Raw genomic sequence first — 21,348 nt, 5'->3', positions numbered from 1 at the left:
TTCTTCCCTTCTTTACTCTCTCAAAAGCCCCTCAAATTTTCTCCCCATCCTTCACTCTCCTCATCACTCCTTCATCCTCTATCTCTCTCCTCGCCCCCACACAGGTTGTACCCTTCCCTCACCCGACCTCCTAAGGGCTCTATTACCTTAATCACCTCCAGTTCATTACAAATCACTGAATCCAGTACAGCTGATCCCCTCGTGGGCTCAACAATAAACTGCTCTAAAAAGCCATCTCATAGGCATTCAACAATCTCATTCTCTTGAGATCCAATACCAACCTGATTTTCCCAATTGACTTGCATCTTGAAATCTCCCGTGACTATCATAAAATTGATCTTGAATCGTCTTTTCTTTTTCCCATTGTATTCTGTGGTTCACATCCCAGCTACTGTTTGGAGACCTCTATATAACTACTATCAGAGTTCTTTTAAACTCAACCTAAGGATTCAACATCTTCCATAAGAACATAAGAAATAGGAGCAGGAGTCAGCCATCTGGCCCGTCGAGTCTGCACTGCCATTCAATAAGATCATGGCTGTTTTGGCCATGGACTCATCTCCACCTCCCTGCCTTTCCCCATAACCCTTAATTCCCCTACTATGCAAAAATCAATCCAACCTTGTCTTAAATATATTTACTGGAGGTAGACTCCACTGGTTCAATGGGTAGAGAATTCCACAGATTCACCACTCTCTTGGAAAGGGAGTTTCTCCTCAGCTTCCTCCTAAATCTAATCCCCCAAATCTACAGACTATGTCCCCTAGTCCTAGTCTCACCTACCTATGGAAACATTTTTCCTGCCTCAATCTTATCTATCCCTTTTACAATTTTATATGTTTCTATAATATCTCCTCTCATCCTTCTGAATTCCAGTGAGTACAGTCCCAGGCAACTCAATCTCTCCTCATAGTCTAACCCCCTCATCTCTGGAATCAACCTGGCGAACCTCCTCTGCACCGCCTCCAAAGCCAGTATATCCTTCCTCAAGTAAGGAGACCAGAACTGCACACAGTACTCCAGGTGCGGCCTCACCAGAAACCTGTACAGTTGCAGCATAACCTCCCTGCTCTTGAATTCAATCCCTCTAGCAATGAAGGCCAACATCCCATTTGCCTTCTTGATAGTCTGCTGTGCCTGCAAACCAACCTGCAAGCACTCCAAAGCCCACTGCACAGCAGCATACTGCAATTTTTTTTACCATTTAAATAATAATCTGATCTTCCATTTTCCCTTCCAAAGTGGATGACCTCACATTTACCAACATTGTACTCCATCTGCCAGACCCTTGCCCACGCACTTAACCTATCTATATCTCTCTGCAGACTCTCCGTATCTTCTGCAAATTTGCTTTTCCACTCAATTTAGTGTCATCAGCAAACTTAGATACACTACACTCAGTCCCCTCTTCCTGATCATTAATGTATATCGTGAACAGTTGCAGGCCTAGCACCAGCTCTGGCACTATTTTTTGCACCAATCTCTATAAACTATGGAGATCATTGTGTGTGAAATTCCCAGGAGATCTGCATTTTCTGAGATACTCAAACCACCCCATCTGGCACGAACAATCACTCCACAGTCAAAGTCACTTAGATCACATTTCCTCCCCATTCTGATGTTTGGTCTAATTAACAACTGAACCTCTTGACCATGTCTGCATGCTTTTATTCATTGAGTTGCTGCCACTTAATTGACTGATTAGATATTTGTATAAATGGCAGGTGTACAGGTGTACCTAATAAGGTGGCCACAGAGTGTATACATATTTGGATAGACAGTGCCTGATTAGGGATAGATTCTTTTGAGGAGGTCACCAGGGAAGTTGATGAAAGAATGGCAGTGGATGTTGCCTATATGAACTTTAGCAAGTGCTTTGACAAGATCCCACATGGGAGCTGGTTTGCTTGGGAGGCTGCTTGGTATTCAGGATGAGCTGAAGAATTAGATTAGGCATTGGCTACCTGGCAGAAGCCAAAAGGAAAGTGGTAGTAGATGTTTGTCTCCGTATGTGCCACAGGGATCAGTGCTGGGTCTATTGTTGTTTGTCATCTATATCAATGATCTGGATGATAACGTGGTTAACTGGATCAGCAAAATTTGTGGATGACACCAAGATTGGGGGTGTAGTGAACAGTAGGTAAGACTATTAGAGCTTGCTGGAAAAAGAGGTTGAAAATAGCAGGTGGAATTTAATGCAGACAAGTTTGAGGTGTTGCATTTTGGGAGGACAAACCAGAATAGGACTTGCACAGTAGACAGGATCATGAAGAAATCTTTGGTGCATTAGAGTTGAAAACAAAGTAATTTAAAGCACTGTGTGTAGTTCTGCTTGCCTACCTACAGGAGAGATATAAACAAACTGAAAGAGTACAGAGTAAATTTACAAGGACATTGCCAGGACTTGAGGACCTGAGTTACAGGGAAACGTTGAATAGGTTGGGACTTTATTCCCTGAAATGTAGGAGAATGAGGGGAGATTTGATAGAGGAATATAACGTTATGAGGGGTATAGATAGTGTAAATGCAAGCAGGCTTTTTTCCACTAACGTTGGCTGAGACTACAACTTGAGCTCCATAGGTAAGGGTGAAAGGTGAAATATTTAAGCATAACCTGATGAGGCATTTCTTCACTCAGAGGGTGGTGCAAGGGCAGAATGAGCTGTCAATGCAAGTGGGATATGTGGGTTTGAATTCAACATTTAAGAGAACTTTTGAAAAAGTACATGGACGTGTGTATGAGGGCTATGATTCAAGTGCAGGTTGATGTGACTAGTCATGGATTAGATGGGCCAAAAGGCCTGTTTCTGTGCTAGGAGGCAGTGTTGAGCACTGGGAGCCCTTCCAGGAAACAAGTAGTTGAGGCGAGAGTGAGGCGCCATGGGCACAATGCTATTACAGCTCGGGGTGTCAGAGTCTGGAATTCAGAGGACAAGAAGACAAGTGATGTGCAGTGGTGGGACAGGAGGGAGGGGAATATTCCAATTTAAGTTCACACTGGTCTACCCCACAGGGAAATGGCGACAGACAGACAGTGTTGGTGTCAGGAGGGAGCTGGGTGTCACCGGACGTTACCCTGCAGGAACAGCGTCTTCCGAAGGAAACAGTCCAATGGCCATTATTGTGAGAAGGTTCAGCTCCAATAGTAGAGGCACTCCATGTAGAGATGGGGATAAATTTCTTCACCCAGAAAGGGGAGTCCTTGGTAATTCTCACTCCTAATGGCTCAGGGACTCTTTCACTGATGAGATTTGGGACACAGATTTGGGATGTGGGATATTGTGGGAACAGAGGGATGAGGCTGAGGTAACAGATTAGTCTTGGTTGAAGTGTGTGGGGCAGCAGGAAGAAGGGGCTTCTGTTCCCACTGTGTGCCGATTCCACAATCTCAAGAGAAAGGCCAAGCAGGTACCCTGCAGACCCCTCTCTCCTTGCAGCCCACCCAACAGCCACCTTCTCCAACACCCTGCACCACCCCGCCACCCCTCACCACCAGCACTCACGTCAATGTCCCGGCTCCCACCGTTCTCCAACATACGGACATCCACAGAGGCAGACATGGAGTTACAGCGGCGGATGGAGGGCTGCCGAGACATGGTGGAGATCTCCTCCCTGGGCAGAGGAGAGCAGGGGTCAGTGAATGGGAATGAGAGGCCCAACACCTGGGCACAGACCTCTTCTCCCTCTCCCCCATCCCTCACTTTGTCTTCTCTGTTCCCACCTTCTCCTCAATCCTACCTACTCTCTCACTCCCCTCCCTCAATCCTCTCACTCATCCCCTTCAACCCTCTCCCCTCCCTCACACTCACCTTCCTCTCCTCCTCCCCTCCTCCTTTCTGACACTCCCCTCATCCTCCTCTCCAAGATTCCTGCGCTCCCTCCATTACAACATGATGATCCACCTTCTCCACCCAGTTCCAATTTCACCCAACCCACACTGTCCCTCTGCCCATGTTCTCTGTCACCCAGTTCTCCTGTTCTCACTCACAGTTTGAAGACCATTTGCTCTGTTTTCTTGCGGTGTGAGCGATTCACAGCAAACACAGCGCCAATGAAGATCAGCACGAGGACCAGGCCGACCACGCCAATGGCCACGAATGCCAGGGTCAGCATACTCAGCCCACCCACATTCGAATCTGTGAGGGGGCAACCGACAGGGGTCAGCAGTGGAACACACCCACACTCAAACCCTCCAGAGGCTGATGAAAGACCTAATAGAGGTTTAGAAAATACTGAGGCATAAGTAGAGCAGGCCGCCGATATCTCTTTGCAGGGCCGAAATGCCTAATACCAGAGCCCATGCAATGAAGGTGAGACAAGGTGAGTCAAAGCAGGATATGGAAGGTAAGATGCTTTTTTAAAAAAAAGACACAGAGGGTGGTGGATGCCTGGAATGTGTTGCTTGGGGTGGTGGTGGAGACAGATACAAGGCCTTGTTCCTGTGTTGTTCTATGTCCCCTCACACACTCCCAGGGCACAGGTCAGACACAGAGTGAAGTTCCCTCTACACTGTCCCCTCACACACTCCCAGGGTACGGGTCAGACACAGAGTGAAGCTCCCTCGACACTGTCCCATCACACACTCCCAGGGCACGGGTCAGACACAGGGTGAAGCTCCCTCTACACTGTCCCATCACACGCTCCCAAGGCACAGGTCAGACACAGAGTGAAGCTTCCTCTACACTGTCCCCTCACACACTCCCAGGGCACAGGTCAGACACAGAGAGAAGCTCCCTCTACACTGTCCCATCACACACTCCCTGGGTATGGGTCAGACACAGAGTGAAGTTCCCTCTGCACTGTCCCCTCACACACTCCCAGAACACGGGTCAGACACAGAGAGAAGCTCCCTCTACACAGTCCCATCACACACTCCCTGGGTATGGGTCAGACACAGAGTGAAGCTCCCTCTACACTGTCCCATCACACACTCCCTGGGTATGGGTCAGACACAGAGTGAAGTTCCCTCTGCACTGTCCCCTCACACACTCCCAGAACACGGGTCAGACACAGAGAGAAGCTCCCTCTACACAGTCCCATCACACACTCCCTGGGTATGGGTCAGACACAGAGTGAAGCTCCCTCTACACTGTCCCCTCACACACTCCCAGGACACAGGTCAGACACAGAGTGAAGCTCCCTCTACACTGTCCCATCACACACTCACAGGACACGGGTCAGACACAGAGTGAAGCTCCCTCTACACTGTCCCATCACACACTCCCTGGGTATGGGTCAGACACAGAGAGAAGCTCCCTCTACACTGTTCCATCACACAATCTTGGGGTTAGACACAGAGTGAAATTCCCCATACAATGTCTAATCATACACTTCCAGGGCACAGGTTAAACACAGAGTGAAGCTCCCAATACACTGTCCCCTCACACGCTCTCAAGGGTACAGGTCAGACACAGAGTTAAGCTCTTTCGGAGGGAGGGACAAGGGGGGGGGGGATATGTCCTCTCAGGGGAACTCAGCAACAGCCAGGCTGTGGTCCCACTGTTGTCTCTGTTGCACTGAGGCATGAGGGGAGAGGAGAGCTGCAGTGATCAGGGACTTGACTGGATGGGGAGCAGATGGGTGGATATGTATCTGGGAGTGATCTCCGGGATGCTGTCACCTCCCTGATGCAAGAGCAGTTTTAGGGCATTCTGAAGGGGGAGCAAAGCAGCCTGAGGGTGCGGTTCACACCAATACAGCAGGGTGGTAGTAAAGAGGGGTGAGGCCCTGCAACATAAATTTAGTGAGATAGCATACAGGTTAGGAAGCTTGGTTGTAATCTTGGCACAACACTCTCCTCAGCACAGGAATAGAAAGATAAGGTAGATGAGTGTGCGGCTGAGAAACTGATGTAGGAGGGAGGATTGCAGATACCAGGATCATTGGGACCTCTACAGGCAGGACTGGAACGGGTCCCTTATCCCTGCTGCTGCGGAGGGTGACGGGGGCAGAGATGCTCTTGTACAGCATCTGGAAGCAGGTATGGAATATAAGCCAAATAAATCCAGTGGGTAGAGTAGACAGGGGCTCAAAAAGGCAGAGGGCTTCAATTGCAAGGAGCCTGACTGATGAACAGAGCATCGATGATAACCTGGGAAGGTAATATTATTGCAATCACAGAAACGGTTGAAGGAAGGCAGAGATAGCAGCTCAACACCCAGGCTAGAAAGAACCTATGTGAAAGAGAAGGGGTCTTCTTCCGCCGGCTCCATCTCCGAGCTTACTTCTTTGGCAAGGACTCTCCCACCCCCACCGATGACCCCTTCTCCTGTCTTCAACCCTCCTCCTCTTCATGGACACCCCGCTCTGGTCTTCTGCCTGCTCTGGATCTCTTTATTGCTAATTGCTGACGGGACATCAACCGTCTCGACTTCACCACACCCTGTTCCAATTCCAACCTCACTCCTTCCGAACGCTCTGCTCTCCGCTCCCTCTGCATCAATCCCACCCTCACTATAAAGCCCGCTGATAAGGGGGGAGCTGTTGTTGTCTGGCATACTGAACTCTACCTGGCTGAGGCACAGTGACAACTCTCTGATACCTCCTCTTATTTACCCCTTGATCATGACCCCACTAAGGAGCACCAGGCCATTGTTTCCTACACCATTACCAACCTTATCAGCTCTGGGGATCTCCCATCCACTGCCACCAACCTCATAGTTCCCACACCCCGCACTTCCTGTTTCTACCTCCTACCCAAGATCCACAAACCTGCCTGTCCAGGTAGACCTATTGTCTCAGCTTGCTCCTGCCCCACCGAACTCATTTCTGCATACCTTGACACTGTTTTATCCCCCCCTTGTTCAATCTCTTCCCACCTATGTCCGTAACACTTCTTGTGCTTTGAATTTTTTCAAATGATTTTAAGTTCCCTGGCCCCCACTGCCTTATTTTCACCATGGACGTCCAGTCCCTATATACCTCCATCCCCCACCAGGTCTCAAAGCTCTTCACTTCTTTTTGGATTCTAGACCTAACCAATTCCCCTCTACCACCACTCTCCTCCAACTAGCGGAATTAGTTCTTACTCTCAATAATTTCTCCTTTGGCTCCTCCCACTTCCTCCAAACCAAGGGTGTAGCCATGGGCACTCGTATGGGTCCCAGTTATGCCTGCCTTTTTGTTGGCTTTGTGGAACAGTCCATGTTCCAAGTCTCTACGTGTATCCGTCCCTCTCTTTTCCTTCGCTACATCAACGACTGCATTGACGCTGCCTCTTGCACGTGTGCTGAGCTCGTTGACTTCATTAACTTTGCCTCCAACTTTCACCCTGCCCTCAAATTTACCTGGTCCATTTCCGACACCTCCCTCCCCTTTCTTGATCTTTCTGTCTCCATCTCTGGAGACGGCTTATCTACTGATATCTACTATAAGCCTACAGACTCTCACAGCTACCTTGACTATTCCTCTTCCCACCCTGTCTCTTGCAAAAATGCTATCTCCTTCTCACAATTCCTCCGTCTCCGTCGCATCTGCTCTCAGGATGAGGCTTTTCATTCCAGGACGAAGGAGATGGCTTCCTTTTTTAAACAAAGGGGCTTCCCTTCTTTCACCATCAACTCTGCTCTCAAACGCATCTCTCCCATTTCCCACACATCTGCCCTCACCCCATCCGCCTGCCACCCCACTCGGGATAGGGTTCCCCTTGTCCTTACCTTCCACCCCACCAGCCTCCAGGTCCAACGTGTAATTCTCCGTAACTTCGGCCACCTCCAACGGGATCCCACTACCAAGCACATCTTTCCCTCCCCCACCTTTCTGCTTTCCGCAGGGATCGCTCCCTACGCGACTCCCTTGTCCACTCATCCCTCCATCCTTTCCCACCAATCTCACTCCTGGCACTTATCCTTGTAAACGGAACAAGTGCTACACCTGCCCTTATACTTCCTCCCTCACCACCATTCAGGGCCCCAGACAGTCCTTCCAGGTGAGGTGACACTTCACCTGTGAGTCGGCTGGTGTGGTATACTGTGTCCGGTGCTCCCGATGTGGCCTTTTATATATTGGTGAGACCCGACGCAGACTGGGAGACAGTTTAGCTGAACACCTACGCTTGGTCCACCAGAGAAAGTAGGATCTCCCAGTGGCCACACATTTTAATTCCACATCCCATTCTCATTCTGATATGTCTATCCATGGCCTCCTCTACTGTCAAGATGAAGCCACACTCAGGTTGGAGGAACAACACCTTATATACCAGCTGGGTAGCCTCCAACCTGATGGCATGAACATTGACTCCAGCATTAATACCTAACGACTGAACAACTAACCTTCCATGTAGAACTTTGTCAAAGGCTTTGCTGAAGTCCATATAGACTACACCCACTGCCTTACCCTCGTCAACATTCCTCGTAACTTCTTCAAAAAACTCCATATCAGGACTGAGAGGAGAGAGGGGCTGGTCAGTACAAAGTGGGGAGGGGCATTGCTGAGGTAGGAGCCAGAAGTGACTGATGGACTGCCAGGGGAGAGGGGGAGAGTGTTGAATGACAGACAGATCAAGGCAGGTCGGGGGGGGGGGGGTGGAGAGGTAGAGTTAGGAGACAGGAGCTGGTGGATGATAGGTGAGGCCAAAAGACAAGAAAAAGCCGAGAACGCCAGGGAGTGGGATGTGAGGGTAAAGGTTAGAGAAGATCAGGTGGGTGATAAGCAGGAAGATGAAGACAACCAATACTGGAAACTGATAAGGTCATGGAAATCATTGGGGGATAGTTCGAGGAAGCAATGGAAAGGGACAAGGATGGGCCAGAAGTTCGGACGAGGCTGATTACAGAAATATGGGTCAGCTGGGAGCAGATACTGGTGGGGTAAATATCCAGCAGTGAGAAGATCAGGAAAAGCAGGTTCTCATGAGGGTGAAAGGCAAGGCTGGCACATTATTCACTCCCTGACGACATCAAGCCATTGCTGAAGGTAAAAGGGAAGCATTTGGCAAGTACAGACAATGGAAAAACAAGAGGGAACCTTGAGGAATATTGAGAGTGTAGCAAAACTCTTAAAAAATAAAATAGCAGGGCAAAGAGAGGTTTATGAAATATCTATGATTGAGAAGTCCCTAGGCATTTAGTGAATATACCAGGGAAAATTTGGGTAAACTAGTTTATTATTACATTTTATTTTGTAATAATGGACTCCTGAACTCACAATCTACCTCATTATGATCTTACACCTTATTAACATATAACATATAACAATCATGGCACGGAAACAGGCCATCTCGGCCCTCCTAGTCCGTACCGAACTCTTAATCTTACCTAGTCCCACCTACCCGCACTCAGCCCATAACCCTCCACTCCTTTCCTGTCCATATACCTATCCAATTTTACCTTAAATGACACAACTGAACTGGCCTCTACTACTTCTACAGGAAGCTCATTCCACACAGCTATCACTCTCTGAGTAAAGAAATACCCCCTCATGTTTCCCTTAAACTTCTGCCCCCTAACTCTCAAATCATGTCCTCTCGTTTGAATCTCCCCTACTCTCAATGGAAACAGCCTATTCACGTCAACTCTATCTATCCCTCTCAAAATTTTAAATACCTCAATCAAATCCCCCCTCAACCTTCTACACTCCAATGAATAGAGACCTAACTTGTTCAACCTTTCTCCGTAACTTAAGTGCTGAAACCCAGGTAGCATCCTAGTAAATCGTCTCTGCACTCGCTCTAATTTATTGATATCTTTCCTATAATTCGGTGACCAGAACTGCACACAATATTCTAAATTTGGCCTTACCAATGCCTTGTACAATTTTAACATTACATCCCAACTTCTGTACTCAATGCTTTGATTTATAAAGGCCAGCGTTCCAAAAGCCTTCTTCACCACCCTATCTACATGAGACTCCACCTTCAGGGAACTATGCACTGTTATTCCTAGATCTCTCTGTTCCTCTGCATTCCTCAATGCCCTACCATTTACCCTGTATGTTCTATTTGGATTATTCCTGCCAAAATGTAGAACCTCACACTTCTCAGCATTAAACTCCATCTGCCAACGTTCAGCCCATTCTTCTAACCGGCATAAATCTCCCTGCAAGCTTTGAAAACCCACCTCATTATCCACTACACCTCCTACCTTAGTATCATCGGCATACTTACTAATCCAATTTACCAATCCATCATCCAGATCATTTATGTATATTACAAACAACATTGGGCCCAAAACAGATCCCTGAGGCACCCCGCTAGTCAACAGCCTCCATCCCGATAAACAATTATCCACCACTACTCTCCGGCATCTCCCATCTAGCCACTGTTGAATCCATTTTATTACTCCAGCATTAATACCTAACGACTGAACCTTCTTAACTAACCTTCCATGTGGAACTTTGTCAAAGGCTTTGCTGAAGTCCATATAGACTACACCCACTGCCTTACCCTCGTCAACATTCCTCGTAACTTCTTCAAAAAATTCAATAAGGTTTGTCAAACATGACCTTCCACGCACAAATCCATGCTGGCTACTCCTAATCAGATCCTGTCTATCCAGATAATTATTAATACTATCTCTAAGAATACTTTCCATTAATTTACCCACCACTGATGTCAAACTAACAGGTCTATAATTGCTAGGCTTACTTCTAGAACCCTTTTTAAACAATGGAACCACATGACGCCAATCCTCCGGCACAATCCCCGTTTCTAATGACATCTTAAAAATCTCTGTCAGAGCTCCTGCTATTTCTACACAAACTTCCCTCAAGGTCCTGGGGAATATCCTGTCAGGACCCGGATATTTATCCACTTTTAAATTTCTTAAAAGTGCCAGTACTTCCACCTCTTTAATTGTCATAGGTTCCATAACTCCCTTACTTGTTTCCCACACCTTACACAATTCAATATCCTTCTCCTTAGTGAATACCGAAGAGAAGAAATCGTTCAAAATCTCTCCCATCTCCCTCGGCTCCACACATAGCTGACCACTCTGGTTCACTAAGGGGCCAATTTTATCCCTCACTATCCTCTTGCTTTTAATATAACTGTAGAAACCTTTTGGATTTACTTTCACCTTATTTGCCAAACCAACCTCGTATACAAGACAAGCTTTTCACTGGACATCGGTATTTGACAATATGTGGAATTGGAATTGGTTTGTTATAGTCAGATGTACTAATTTAATGGTGAAAAACCTGTCTTGCATATTGTTTTTCCAGATAATATTTTACAGTGCATTGAGACAGAACATGGTAAAATGATTGTAGAATGCACCTACAGAGAAAATGCAGAGAGGTAGATAATAAGTTGCATGGTTGCAGGAAGGGTGTGATTGGCAACTAAATATTCCTGGATTTAGTTGCTTCAGGTGTGATAGAGTAGGAGGGGCCAGAGGAGGAGGTATTGCATTGCTTGTCTGAGAAAATCTTATGGCGGTGCTTTGGAAGGATAGATTAGAGAGCTTCTCTAGGGAGGCTATTTGGGTGGAATTGAGGAATGGGAAAGGTGTAGTAACACTGATAGGAGTGTATTATAGGCCACCTAATGGGGACCGTGAGTTGGAAGAGCAAATGTGTAAGGAGATAGCAGATATTTGTAGTAAACTCAAGGTGGTGATTGTGGGAGATTTTAATTTTCCACACGTTGATTGGGAAGCTCATTCTGTAAAAGGGCTGGATGGTTTAGAGTTTGTGAAATGTGTGCAGGATAGTTTTTACAACAATACATAGAAGTACCGACTAGAGATGGGGCAGTGTTGGATCTCCTGTTAGGGAATGCGATAGGTCAGCTGACAGATGTATGTGTTGGGGAGCACTTCGGGTCCAGTGATCACAATAGCATTAGCTTCAATATAATTATGGAGAAGGACAGGACAGGACCTAGAGTTGAGATTTTTGATTGGAGAAAGGCTAACTTTGAGGAGATGCGAAGGGATTTAGAGAGAGTGGATTGGGTCAAGTTGTTTTATGGGAAGGATGTAATAGAGAAATGGAGGTCATTAAGGGTGAAATTATGAGGGTACAGAATCTTTATGTTCCTGTTGGGTTGAAAGGAAAGGTTAAAGGTTTGAAAGCACCATGGTTTTCAAGGGATATTAGAAACTTGGTTCGGAAAAAGAGGGATGTCTACAATAGATATAGGCAACATGGAGTAAAGGAATTGCTCGAGGAATATAAAGAATGTAAAAGGAATCTTAAGAAAGAGATTAGAAAACCTAAAAGAAGATACGAGGTTGGTTTGGCAAATAAGGTGAAAGTAAATCCGAAAGGTTTCTACAGTTATGTTAAAAGCAAGAGGATAGTGAGGGATAAAATTGGCCCCTTAGAGAATCAGAGTGGTCAGCTATGTGTGGAGCCGAGGGAGATGGGAGAGATTTTGAACGATTTCTTCTCTTCGGTATTCACTAAGGAGAAGGATATTGAATTGTGTAAGGTGTGGGAAACAAGTAAGGGAGTTATGGAACCTATGACAATTAAAGAGGTGGAAGTACTGGCACTTTTAAGAAATTTAAAAGTGGATAAATATCCGGGTCCTGACAGGATATTCCCCAGGACCTTGAGGGAAGTTTGTGTAGAAATAGCAGGAGCTCTGACGGAGATCTTTAAGATGTCATTAGAAACGGGGATTGTGCCGGAGGATTGGCGTATTGCTCATGTGGTTCCATTGTTTAAAAAGGGTTCTAGAAGTAAGCCTAGCAATTATAGATCTGTCAGTTTGACATCAGTGGTGGGTAAATTAATGGAAAGTATTCTTAGAGATAGTATTAATAATTATCTGGATAGACAGGATCTGATTAGGAGTAGCCAGCATGGATTTGTGCATGGAAGGTCATGTTTGACAAACCTTATTGAAGTTTTTGAAGAAGTTACGAGGAATGTTGACGAGGGTAAGGCAGTGGATGTAGCCTATATGGACTTCAGCAAAGCCTTTGACAAAGTTCCACATGGAAGGTTAGTTAAGAAGGTTCAGTCGTTACGTATTAATGCTGGAGTAATAAAATGGTAATAAACAGTGGCTAGATGGGAGATGCCAGAGAGTAGTGGTGGATAATTGTTTATCGGGATGGAGGCCAGTGACTAGCGGGGTGCCTCAGGGATCTGTTTTGGGCCCAATGTTGTTTGTAATATACATAAATGATCTGAATAATGGGGTGGTAAATTGGATTAATAAGTATGCCGATGATATTAAGGTAGGAGGTGTTGTGGATAATGAGGTGGGTTTTCAAAGCTTGCAGGGAGATTTATGCCAGTTAGAAGAATGGGCTGAACGTTGGCAGATGGAGTTTAATGCTGAGAAGTGTGAGGTTCTACATTTTGGCAGGAATAATCCAAATAGAACATACAAGGTAAATGGTAGGGCATTGAGGAATGCAGAGGAACAGAGAGATCTAGGAATAACAGTGCATAGTTCCCTGAAGGTGGAGTCTCATGTAGATAGGGTGGTGAAGAAGGCTTTTGGAACGCTGGCCTTTATAAATCAAAGCATTGAGTACAGAAGTTGGGATGTAATGTTAAAATTGTACAAGGCATTGGTAAGGCCAAATTTAGAATATTGTGTGCAGTTCTGGTCACCGAATTATAGGAAAGATATCAATAAATTAGAGCGAGTGCAGAGACGATTTACTAGGATGCTACCTGGGTTTCAGCACTTAAGTTACGGAGAAAGGTTGAACAAGTTAGGTCTCTATTCATTGGAGCGTAGAAGGTTGAGGGGGGATTTGATTGAGGTATTTAAAATTTTGAGAGGGATAGATAGAGTTGACGTGAATAGGCTGTTTCCATTGAGAGTAGGGGAGATTCAAACGAGAGGACATGATTTGAGAGTTAGGGGGCAGAAGTTTAAGGGAAACATGAGGGGGTATTTCTTTACTCAGAGAGTGATAGCTGTGTGGAATGAGCTTCCTGTAGAAGTAGTAGAGGCCAGTTCAGTTGTGTCATTTAAGGTAAAATTGGATAGGTATATGGACAGGAAAGGAGTGGAGGGTTATGGGCTGAGTGCGGGTAGGTGGGACTAGGTGAGATTTAGAGTTCGGCACAGACTAGGAGGGCCGAGATGGCCTGTTTCCGTGCTGTGATTGTTATATGGTTATATGGTTATATGGTATACGAGTCATACACATCAGATCGTTACAGAGTACAAGAGAAAACAAGGACAGAATGGAGAATAATGTGGTACAGTTACAGAAAAAGCGCAGAGTTGCTAGACAATGAATTACAAGCCCTTAATGAGGTAAGTCATGAGGTCATCTTATGGTACTAAGGAACTGTTTTATGTCTTCCTACAGTAGTGCAGAAGCTGTCCTTGAGCCAGGAGGTACATACTTTCAGGCTTTTGTATTATCTGGCCGATGTGGGGTGGGGGGCAAGACAGAATATCTGGGAGGGTGGGGCCTTTTATTACACTGGCTGGTTTACTAAGGTAGTGAGAAGGAGTCAGAGTCCATGGAGGGGAGACTGGTTTCCATTCAAAACCAAAGGGGCTGTCAGTATGCAGAGCCAGAGGACATCGGTGAGGCCTGAAATGAATCCCTCTCGTCTGCATTTACCAAGAAGAAAAATGTGTTCAATGGGGCAGTCATAGAGTGGGCCAATGAGATTCCAGACATATAGGCATGAAGAGTTTGATGTCTGGAGCACAAGATCCCCAGGGCCTGATGAGTTGCTGCCTGGGTTGTCGTGGGAGAGAAGGTACAAACATAGAAATTTCAGCACAGGAACAGGCCATTCAGCCCATAACTCTGTGCTGAACATGGAACCTAATTGAAGTAATTTTCCTTTGCCTAAACATGATCCGTATCCCTCCATTCCCAGCTTGCTCATGTCTGGAACAGCCCAAACATCTCTATCAAATCTGTTTGTATCACCCCAGCACCCACACTCTGTGTGTAAGGAAACTCGCCCCCCCCCACCACGTCCCTTTTAAACTTTCAAGTTAAGTATATTGTCAGTTAACCATATACACGTACACCATCAAACGAGACAACATTTCTCTGAACCAGGGTGTAAAGCACAGTAGTAATGCGCATATAACACACAATAACTTAGGAAAGTAGGAATTAAATCTACAAATCAATTATGCATAGATAAACAAAGTAAGGTGCATAAATTAAATATTGTAGGGTACATTGCAAATCGTAAGTGATGCAACTTAAGTTGTTTCCCATCCTGACCATTCTTTCCTTTGTCCATCGGAGTCTCCTGCCTGATGGTAGAAAGTCAAAGAGGATGCTGGATGGACGGGTGGGATACTTGATAATACTGAGAGCTCTGTGTGCACACCGCTCCTGAGAAATGTCCCCGATGGATGGTAGGCTATCTATGACCCTCTCATTTTCAATGCTTGTTCTGGTGTTTAATATTTCAAGTCGGAGACAAAGATTCTGAGCATCTACTCCGGGGATTCCCAAACTGAGGTCCACAGACCCCTCGGTTAGTGGCAAGGATCGAAAGGTTGGAAACGCCTGTTCTACCCTATCTATGCCTCTCGTCACTTTATAAGCTTCTATCAGGTCTCCTCACAACCTCCAACACTCCAGAGAAAATAAGACTGTCCAGCCACCCCCTTAAAGAAAGAGATTGCTGCGGCAGACAGAGATTTGCTCTGTCCATGGGTGGGGGTACTAGATAACTAGAGGGAAGGAAAACTGGCTCCTTCATGTTAGAAGGATAGCTGGAATAAAACAGGTAACAGTGGGGTGGGGTGGGGGTGGAAGGTGGATACGGAAAAATATACTCGGAAAAGGCAGAGATTGATCCAGGAAATTCATCAAATTTTTGTTCGTGACAAATTCTGTCTTACTAATTTCATAAAATTTTTTGAAAAGTTATCTAAGTATATTTGGGTGGCGGAGTGGAGATACATCTCTACCAAAGGAGGTGTAAGGTGCTCCTTCCTTCTGCTAGCCTGCAGGTCACCCTTGGGCAAGGTGTAGCACCTGCTTATGCTCCCAACCAGAGTCACGTGAAGCCATGGGAGCAGGTGGAAGATTGTCATATGAGCAGCCGGTGCAGATCACAAGCCCTGGTTATGCAACCACTGACACCAGGCAGACAATCTCTGAAGAGTATTGATAATGGCCGGGGTCATATGTCTTTTAAAGACATTGCCCAGAAGAAGACAATGACAAATCACTTCTGTAGAAAAAATTACTGGGAACTATCATAGTCATGAAATTACCATGATCGCCAACGTCATACAACACGACACATAACGAACAAAGTACTGTATATGGATGAGGGGAGTGTGGTAGGTGCTGGCCTTTTACTAGGTCACGTATGCTTGGCAACCAGAAGTTTGGAGTGCAATGGATCTAGGACTAGTGGGTAAATTGGATCCACAATTGACAGTGACAGGAGGCAGAGGGTAGTGATGCAGACTGGAAGTCTGGGACTGGTGGTGTTCCACAGGGATTGGTGCTGTGATCCCACGTGCTTGTGATACACAGGAACAAACTGGATGTGAATGATTAGTCAGTCTGTAGAAGGGGAAATAACTTGGGGTACTTGCAGATAGTGCGGTCACAGCATCAGCAAGAAAGTTGGGCAGAATGTTGGAATTGCAACTGGAACTGGAGTCGGGCAGATGGAATTTAATCCTGGCAAGTGCGAGGTGATGCATTTGATAATGGCAAATGCTAACAGGAAACTTCATTGTCAACACAGAGCTGGTGTACAACAGAGAGATTCAACTCACACCCTGGACTGGGAGTTTGGGTACAAACTTTACTGACCTGAGACACTTATTTTAATTTGGGCACTCCGACTGCCAATTTCATTGGAAACTTCACAGATGTAGGTTCCAGAATCTTCCAGGGTGAGGCGTCTGTTGAATAACAACCTCTCCCCATCCATGGTGACATTGTCGGGAAGGGCACCACCCACTCTGTCAACCAATCACCAGGAAAGTATGAGACTGAAACCAACACAATCAACCCCCACCATCCACACTGTCAATAGGGCCCACCCTTTTCTATTCACTCCCACTGTCCACACTCCCAATGGACAAACCCCTTCCCATTGATGCCCGCCATCCACACTGTCAATAGGGCCCACCCTTTTCTATTCACTCCCATAGTCCACACTCCTAATAGGACCTACCCCTTCCCATTCACTCTCACTGTCCACATTCCCAATTGGGCCCACCACTTCCTGTTCACTCCTACAATCCACATTCCCAAAGGGACACTACCCCATCAGACTCACTCCAACTACCCAAAATTCAATTGTTTCCATTTAGTTCAGAACAGAAACTTTAGCCCATTACCTTCTCCATACAAAGTTTGTGGCTGGAGGATTCCCATTTTCCTCACACTCTAACTCCATCCCTTCCATATCTACGAGCCAATTCTCCGTGGATCTTCTTATCATTACTTCAGGAACATCTACAAGAAGAAAGCAGAAGAAAGGAATTTAGAAAAGCTTCCTCTACACTGTCCCATCACACATTCCCAGGGCATGGGTCAGACACAGAGTGAAACTCCCTCTACACTGTCCTGTCACACACTCCCAGGACACGTGTCAGACGCATAGTGAAGTTCCCTGTACACTGTCCCATCACACATTCCCAGGGCACGGGTCAGACACAGAGTGAAGTTCCCTCTATACTGTCCCATCACACACTCCCAGGACACAGGTAGGACAGAGAATGAAACTCCTTCTACACCATCCCTTTGTACCTTCCCAAGGCTTGGGTTGGACATAGCGAAGATTATAAGACACTGTGGCTCAGTCTGCCCCACCATTCTACCATGTCTGATTGTTTATCCCCCAACCCTTTCCCCTGGCCTCTTCCAAGAGCCCATCAACCTTCACTTTAAATATACCCAATGCTGTGGCCTCCACAGCTGTCTATGGCAATGAATTGCACAGATTGATTACTCTCTACTAAAGAAATTCCTCCTCATCTGTTCTTCCGGCCATCACAGACATTTACACTACACACTGCATCCGCAAAGGAAACAGCATTATGAAGGACCCCATGCACCCCTCATACAATCTCTTCTCTCTCCTGCCATCTGGGAAAAGGCTCCGAAGCATTCAGGCTCTCACGACCAGACTATGTAACATTTTCTTCCCCCAAGCTATCAGACTCCTCAACACCCGAAGCCTGGACTGACACCTTGCCCTATTGTCCTGTTTATTATTTATTGTAATGCCTGCACTGTTTTTGTGCACTTTACACAGTCCTGTGTAGGTCTGTAGTCTAGTGTAGCTTGCTCTGTGTTTTTTTTTAACGTAGTTCAGTCTAGTTTTTGTACTGTGTCATGTAACACCATGGTCCTGAAAAACATTGTCTCATTGTTACTATGTACTGTACCAGCAGTTATGGTCGAAATGACAATAAAAGTGATGACTTGACGACTTCTAGAGGAACACCTTTCTATTTTAAGGCTGTCTTAGACTGTACAACTACAGGATACACCCTCTACATATCCACTCTGTTCAGGCCTTCAAATATTCAATAGGGTTCAGTGAAATCCCCTCCTTATTCTTCTGAACTCCAGTGAGCACAGGCCTAGTGCCATCAAACACACCTCTTTCATTCTTGGAATAATTCTCATGAACCTGCTCTGGACGCTCTCCAATGCCAACACATCCTTCCTTAGATATGGCACCCAAACTGTTTACCATACTCCAAATATGGTCGGACCAATGCCTTATAATGCCTCAGTATTACGCCCTTGCTTTTATATTCTAGTCCTCTCAAAATTAATGCTAAAATTGCATTTGCCTTCCTTAAGACTGAATCAACATGCATTAACCTTTAGGGAATCCTGGTTGATGTTTTCCAAGCCCCTTTGCACCTCTGATTTCTGAATTTTCTCCCAGCTTAGAAAATATTTTATGCCTTTATTCCTTCTACCACAGTATATGACCAGACATTCACCTACACCATATTCCATCTGCCACTGCTTGCCCATTCTCCTAATCTGTCCAAATCCTTCTGCTTCCTCAACACTACCTGCCCCCCCACCCATCTTTGTTTCATTCACAAACTTCTTCACACATACCAACATCTTGATCATTGACATACAGTTCAAGGGACAAAGAAGTGATCCAACACACAAACCACTGCTAATCACCAGCTGCCAATCCAAAAAGGCCCCCTTTATTCCCACTCTTTGCTTCCTGCCAGTCAATCTTCCATTCATCATCCATGCTAGTATCTTTCCTGTAGTAGCATGGGTTCTTGTTTAGCAATCTCATGTGCGGCACCTTGTCAAAGGCCTTCTGAAAATCCAAGTAAACAACATCCACTTACTATCCTTTGTCTGACCTGCCTGTTACTCCCTCAAAAATTTCCAAAAGATTTGTCAGGTTAGGTTTCCCCTTGAGAAAACGATACGGACTTTGGCCTATTTTATCATGTACCTCCAAGTACCCCTTAACTTTAATAGTATACTCCAGCATCTCCTTAACCACTGAAGTCAGGCTAATTGACCAATAATGTCCTTGTTTCTCTCCGTCCTTGAAGAGTGGAGTACCATTTGCAATTTTGCAGTCCTATGGAAACATTCCAGAACCCAGCGATCCTTGAAAAATCATTACTAATACCTCCACAATCTCTTCAGCCACCTCTTTCAGAACCCTAGAATGTAGTCCATCTGATCCAGGTGATTTATCTACCTTCAGACCTTTCAACTTCCCAAACACCTACTTCCTAGTAACAGTGGCTATACTAACTTCCGTCCCCTGACATTCTCAAACTTCCACCACATCTTCCACAGTGAAGGCAGATGTAAAATACTTATTCAGATCATCCTCCATTTCTTTGTTTTCCTTTATCACCTCTCCAGCATCATTTTCCAGCGGTCTGATACCCAATCTCAACTCCCTTTTATTCTTTATATATCTGAAAAAACTTTTGGTATTTTTTTTATAAGTTATTGGCTAGCTTACCTTCATATTTCATCTTTTTTCTCTTTATGCTTTTTAGTTGCTTTCTGTTGGTTTTTAAAAGCTTCACAATACTCAAACAGCCCACTAATTTTTGTTTTATTATATACCCTCTTGTTTTTATGCTGTCTTTGAGTTCCCTTGTCAGCCATGATTTCCTCATTCTTCCTGGAGAATACTTCATCTTTGGGATGTAGTTATCCTACATCTCCTTCTACATTATCCCATCACACACTCCCAGGGCACAGGTTTCTCTCGAGGGACTACTGTCTTCAGAAAGAGACTTGGCTCCCACTGTCAGACTTGAGCCTTGCTGCTCTGTGGAGGCTGCCCGGCTTCTATCAGGACCTGCTACGTGTCTGGAAAATGGTTGCCTTTGGCCAGGAGCTCACTCTGCTAACAGAGGGCAGTGTCCAAACTGAGGGAACAGCTTGTCCCTGCACTACTTGATCAGGTGTCAGTGTGGCTTGGGTGTATCAAGCAACTATCACTTGGCTCAACCGCCAATGCCCGCCCCCCCCCCAACAGCCAGAGTTGCTTGTTGGACCCAGGCCCTGAAATCTTATACAGAAGTCCACCTCACACAACTCAAGACATCTCTAATTGACACCAACATTATCATTCACAGATGCGAGTTGGAAGAACTTACGTTGGTTTCTGTCCACACCCTGCACTTCCTAGCCGTAATTTACCATCCTGATATGTCATGGTGGCCAATCACACAACCGAGAAGTGGGGGGGGGGGTGGGGTGGTGTCCTAGTGGAAATCTCTTTACAAGGGTGTCCTTCCCATGTATGCTATTTATATGTTTTGCTATATAATCCTGCTCGAGCTCTCAGGTCATCTACCACTGATCCCTCAATTTTCAACAACCTCCCTCAAAAGATAATCAGCAAGTCAGCTTTTCTGAGCTATGCTCCTAAACTGTAGAGTCAATAGCTAAAACTATAAGGGATGCAAGCTCAGTGATATGATTAAATGCCTTACTTTAAACTAACATCTTGTCTTTGAATTTCATCTTTTTTTATTTTTCATATTTGTACTTTTATCTCATTGTAAAGCACTTTGAATGACATTATATGAAAAAGTCACGATATGTTAAATTATTCTAGGTGTTCTTGCAGTAAGAAGGTTGAGAATGTGATAGCAAACTGACTGCTGGGGCTGGCAAAGATTGCTAACCATGGGTGCTGAAAGTGGGTAGCGGACCGCCTGATGATGTTCCGGGGATATGTCCCTGGCTGCGTAACTACGGAGAGGGAACACGTGGTGTCCACAGGTACCATGGTAGTATCTGGGACCGTTGGGTATCGCAAGACATAAATGCTATTCTTGACAGAGACGGGAACATTTTAATGTGATTTAGTTTTATGTTATTACGTGTGCTTGGCACTGTTGTCACTGTGTTTATTGAAACATTTTGTAGTACTGTAGAAGACACAGGTATGACAGACAGTGAAGCTCCATCACACACACCCAAGGCACAGGTCAAACACAGAGTGAAACTCCCTCTA

The 21,348-nt window shown here is 45.6% G+C and overlaps 1 protein-coding gene across 1 annotated transcript in view; it reads right to left on the bottom strand.

Moving 5' to 3' along the window:
- The window catches only part of LOC132381250 (nectin-4-like), a 62,008-nt gene that overhangs the window by 4,935 nt on the left and 35,725 nt on the right, over nucleotides 1-21,348 (bottom strand). Inside the window, exons 4-7 of the mRNA XM_059950630.1 lie at nucleotides 17,201-17,318; nucleotides 16,668-16,819; nucleotides 3,989-4,136; nucleotides 3,504-3,612 (exon numbers count right to left, since the gene is read on the bottom strand). Coding sequence (XP_059806613.1) covers nucleotides 3,504-3,612; nucleotides 3,989-4,136; nucleotides 16,668-16,819; nucleotides 17,201-17,318 — 527 coding nt within the window. The remainder of the gene's footprint in view (nucleotides 1-3,503; nucleotides 3,613-3,988; nucleotides 4,137-16,667; nucleotides 16,820-17,200; nucleotides 17,319-21,348) is intronic.

Source organism: Hypanus sabinus, chromosome 25, assembly GCF_030144855.1.
Source record: "Hypanus sabinus isolate sHypSab1 chromosome 25, sHypSab1.hap1, whole genome shotgun sequence".
NCBI lineage: Eukaryota > Metazoa > Chordata > Chondrichthyes > Myliobatiformes > Dasyatidae > Hypanus > Hypanus sabinus.
Note: the sequence above shows the minus strand (reverse complement) of the source record. Positions and strands in the feature narration are given on the sequence as shown.